The sequence below is a fragment of the Vollenhovia emeryi genome, unplaced genomic scaffold (assembly GCF_000949405.1).
Source record: "Vollenhovia emeryi isolate VEMERY1.0 unplaced genomic scaffold, V.emery_V1.0 DF939496.1, whole genome shotgun sequence".
NCBI classification, from domain to species: domain Eukaryota; kingdom Metazoa; phylum Arthropoda; class Insecta; order Hymenoptera; family Formicidae; genus Vollenhovia; species Vollenhovia emeryi.
Genome location: NW_011966870.1, coordinates 34,764 through 39,982, shown reverse-complemented (window position 1 = coordinate 39,982; position 5,219 = coordinate 34,764). Strand labels below are relative to the sequence as shown.

Genomic DNA, 5,219 nt, shown 5'->3' with positions numbered 1-5,219 from the left:
CGTGTTTTTGAAGGTGCTAGCACGCTTTTCATCCGAAGAACCGATAGAATGTGAAATTTCACATTCAGAATGAAGAATGCCATGAGGGATCCTATTGGCCCAGAAAGGTCATTTGAAAGTCGGTTTGTGTTTTTTACAGAATTTTGTGTTTATTTCCAGAACAATACATTAGAAAAATATGTTCCTAGACCTTAATGTTGATAGAGATAATTGTGGAGATACACATAATGTAGTTACTGATGACCTTCAGGTTGACCCTGAAGTGGATTTTGAAGTTAACCAAGAAAGAGAGGGCAGTGCATTAGCCGTCCTAATGAGGCAGAATATGATGAAGATACAACCAGTGAAGGCAGAGTGTGATTAAAATCCAGCCAGTGAAGGTGCGCAAGGTGTGATTAAAATTCAGCTGGTGAAGGTAAAATTGAATCAAAATCCAGCCACTGAAGGCAAGATGTGTTCGAGATCCAACCAATGAGGGCAAAATGTAATCAGGACCCAGTCAGTAAACGTAAGATGTGATCGAGATCCAATTTCGGGGTCAACCTGAAGGTCAACATTAATTACATTATGTGTAACTCCACAAATATTTCTATCAACATCAAGGTCTAGAAACATACTTTTCCAATATATCGTTCTAGAGATGAAAACAAAATTCTGTGAGAAAAACAAACTGATCTTCAAATAACTTTTCTGGGCCAATAGAATCCCTCATCTACTCTTCATTCTAAAAGTGAATTTTCACATTCTATCGGTTCTTCGGATCAAAAGCGTACGAGCACCTTCAAAAACACGAATTGACCTTGAACACACTAAACCCTACAACTTTTGTTCCAATTGTTTCGAAAAATGTATCGTTCCGAAAATTCCCACCCTTAGGCATTAAGGGGTGATGTCTACCCCTAAATTGCGCATTTAACCGAAACAAAAAATACGTATTTAATATTTTTTGGTGTATAATAAGTGCCAAGTTTCATTGAAATCGGTAAGTGACAGTTGAGTGGTATTATTCGTTACTAATATTTTCTCTTGTCGTATTTAGTTTCGAAAAAGTTCTATTTCTTTGTGAAACTTTTTGTCATATTCCTTACAAAGTTTAGTTTCTCGCTAAAGTGCCTGAATTTACATTTTGACTTTTAAAAAATTTATAATAAATAAAATAAAGCTCGTAGCACCTGCACGTGAACTCAACTAATAAGGGGAAGATCAAGCTTCGTACCGTGGGATTTGGCTAAATTTTAAATATATTGTTTCTCCCCCTTTCAATAATACACGGTGCAGTAACTCATATCACTGCACATTAGTTTAGAAATTAAATTTCTTATAAATAAACTATGTGGGTAATCTACCGAATCAATAAGATGATTTTCCAAATTGTATGCGTGGTCATGCAAATTTTTGAAATAAAAATTTTTAAGGATTATATAGGATTAATATACTTTAAATACAGGGTGTCAGACTCGTTTGTAGCCAACCTAAAAAAGGCCGGGTCCGGCCTTCCGCTCCTTGTGCGTTCATTCGACCAGACGTTTTTATGAATTACGCGATAACTATTGCTAATTTTGCACAACGGTACATGACTTTTCTTCTCAGTTTAACCCAATCTTCCGTAATTTTTAGGTTGGCTACAAACGAGTCTAACACCCTGTATAATAATAAGGTGTAGGGCCACCATTTGCTTTTAAGACAGCTGTAATTCGTCGTGGAATAGATTCGTAGAGTGTACGGACAGTATCCAACGGAATGTTGTCCCATTCTTCGAACACCTTCGCCAATTGCCTCAATGATGATGGAGATGGAAATCTGCTCCTCATTCTCTGCTCCAAAACTCCCCATAACGGCTCGATGATGTTGAAATCTGGCGATTGTGCTGGCTACGGAAGATGGTTAATATTAATTCCGATTTTCCTCGGACCAAGACTGAACTTTTTTAGCCGAGTGTACGGCAGTGTTCCAATTGGGGCTAGGCTGTTTTGCGCACACGCGGCAATACGACGTCAGTAGAGTGCTTAGTGTTAGTGGAAAGGGGCACCGTTACACCCCGCTATCAAAAGGGTAAAAAGTACAAAAATTGTTTTTATAAAGTTTTAAAAATATAAAATATGTAGGTACATATGTATGTAAAAATACATGTAATTTATACAATTTAATTATTTTACAAATATAAAGTATAATAGAAAGGATAATTAGGAAAAAGGGAAAAGAAATGTTTTAAATAACACATTTTTTATAAATCACAATGAAAATATTTTATTTGGCAGAGATCTCAGAGAATACCAACATTTGTTGTAAAGGCAAGGGGAAAAACTGCCAAAAAATCCTTACCAGTATTCGTACAAAACAAAAATATACATGCTATTAAATAATACAAAAAACATTAAATATGAAAATAAAAATATAATATTTTAAAATAAAATAAGAATTTGTTGCCGCGCCGCTCCGTGCGCGGTGTATTTTCCTTCTTACTCGCTCCGGAGGTGTTCTCTGACGAGAACCGAAGGGGTTCTTTGATGGGATGTGGCTGGTCGGAGGTCACTTCAAGAAGGCACCGTTGGATCTCACAGATTAACTTTATTTAACTGAGTTTCACAAGATTGGTTGACGGCAGGCCGAAGGCCTGACGGACAAGTGTTTAACGCGTACACTATGTTATCGGATGCGCGATAGTGACAAGTGCCCCGATCTCGGGCTTTCCTCCGGTTTTAAACCCGATGATCGAGGCGTCAGCGTTCTCGGTACTCGATCGAGGTTTCTCGGTACTCGATCGAGGTTATGCGTAATCGGGTCGAGAACTAGCTGACTTCTTCTCCGAATTTACTTAGATTGCGCGGTCGGGCTTTTGTGGCTCGATCGCGCAATATGCTTACGCTAGTGTTATTTTACATGCGATTACATTGCTTGAGTGCCCTCCTTACCTCTTTATGCAATCGGGGCACAACAAATTATAATATATAGAGTATTTCAAAATAAAAATTAAAATAAAACAACATTTTGAAAGCCATTTCTCATAAAAGAACTTAAATTAATAAAAATAACATTATACTAATAATAGGTACCATTATTATTGGTTTTCCTTAGGTATTTATCACATACAGTGCCTACCAAAAGTTCCGGGCCACCTAAATAATTTTTGAATGGTTTGAAATGTAAGATTGAAATTTATAGGGATACAATGGGATCACAAAGTCTATTATTTAACCACAAAAACACTCACCTCCACACCCCCGGGGGATGGGGGGAGGAGGGAGCCAAAAAACCTTAAATTACATGTGGGGTTGAGTGAGGACTCGTTCGAAAGGGCTTTCCGAGACGAAAACAACGCGGGGTCGCCGAGGTCTCTACGATTTTTTTTCGCAGAGTTATGATCATTTGAACATTTTTATTGAGATTTTGCGATAGCAAAGGTCCACGGCGACAACAGAAGAAAGATAAGGCTTCACGCGGGCACGCGCGTTCCTCTGTGTGCGTGCGTGCGTGCGTGCGTGCGTGCGTGAGTGCGTGGAGCCTTATCTTTCTTCTGTTGTCGCCGTGGGCCTTTACTATCGCAAAATCTCAATAAAAATGTTCAAATGATCATAACTCTGCGAAAAAAAATCGTAGAGACCTCGGCGACCCCGCGTTGTTTTCGTCTTGGAAAGCCCTTTCGAACGAGTGCTCACTCAACCCCACATGTCATTTAAGGTTTTTTGGCTCCCTCCTCCCCCCGTCCCCCGCCCAGTGAGAAATGATTCGTCGATCGACGTCGAAATGATGTCGAATCGACGTCAATTCGACGGTGTCGATGTCGATTCGACGTCGTTTCGAATCATTTCTCACTGGGCGGGGGTGTGGAGGTGGGTGTTTTTGTGGATAAATAATAGACTTTGTGATCCCATTGTATCCCTATAAATTTCAATCCTACATTTCAAACCATTCAAAAATTATTTAGGTGGCCCAGAACTTTTGGTAGGTACTGTATAAAGTACAGTAAAACGTCTGCGCCGGTCGGGACCGGAAGTGACGCAACATCTGCGTTTTTCTCCTCCGTCACCGGTTCCCTCACTTTTCGGACGGTGCTCGCGCAGCATTGCACGCCATCTGCACTCGTGCGGCTTCGTGAGCCCTTCGGAAATCGGATTGCCCGTCGGATTTAACATACATAACCTGCAATTATCCAATTCTCGAGTGCCGCGTTCTTGTTGATATTACATATCATTTCACCGAGACGATATTTCGAGAGGAGTTTGCCGAGACGATGGAAGATCGGACAGGAAAGAAGAAGGTATGTTGTATATGTCGCCCGCATAATTGTTAGGAGAAAAAGCTAAATGTCCCTCGTCGCGATAACAGAAGGCGCGAAAGGTCCACAAGTGGCTGAACATGGACCAAAAGCTCGACATCGTCAAACGCATGGGCGATGGGGAGTTGTGTTCGAGCCTCGCTGCGGAGTTTGGTGTCAGCATACGCACCATGCAAGTGCTAAAAAAGACGAAGGAGAACTTCGTGAAGAAGAAGTGCTCCTTTTTAGACCAACAAGGGTCACTGAAAAGGAAGCGCTACACCGGTGTCGTCGGGTCTGACTTCGAAAAGATCATTTATACATGGTTCATTCAGCAGCGAGACACTGGGTTTCCGATCTCCGGGTTCCTTCTAATGAACAAGGCGAGCACATTGGCCGAAACATTGGGACGCCCCAATTTTAAAGCCAGTACTGGGTGGCTGAGGAAGTCCCAGCAGCGGCATGGAATCCGGATGATACGCGTAGACGGAGAGAGGCTGTCGAGTGATGCTGTGGCTAGCGATGAGTTTACGAAGATATTTAGCAGCTTCGTCGAAATCGAAGGAGTGTCCCTCGACAACGTCTATAATGCTGACGAGACAGGTTTATTTTGGAAATGTCTTCCAAGGAAAACGTTGGCTCCACGCAACGAACATTCGGCTCCGGGACACAAACTTGCGAAGGAACGAGTCACCGTAATGACATGCGCCAATGCAACGGGAACGCATAAAGTTCCGCTGCTGGTGATAGGAAAGGCGAAGCATCCGCGGGCCTTCAAAAATGTTAACATACTCCCGGTGCAGTATGTTAACCAAACAAACGCATGGATGGACCGCTCAATATTTAAGGAGTGGTTTACCACGACGTTCATCCCTGCTGTGGAGAAGAAGAACGGGAAGGTCGAGAAACTGATCTTGCTTCTCGACAACGCGAGGTCGCATCCATCGGCTGAAGAACTGACGGA

At 41.8% G+C, this 5,219-nt stretch overlaps 1 protein-coding gene across 1 annotated transcript in view; it reads left to right on the top strand.

The window, feature by feature from the left end:
* Positions 1-4,046: 4,046 nt before the first annotated feature.
* The window catches only part of LOC105557410, a 4,951-nt gene continuing 3,778 nt past the window's right edge, over positions 4,047-5,219 (top strand). The window contains exon 1 of the mRNA XM_012004657.1: positions 4,047-5,154. Coding sequence (XP_011860047.1) covers positions 4,357-5,154 — 798 coding nt within the window. The 5' untranslated portion in view covers positions 4,047-4,356. The remainder of the gene's footprint in view (positions 5,155-5,219) is intronic.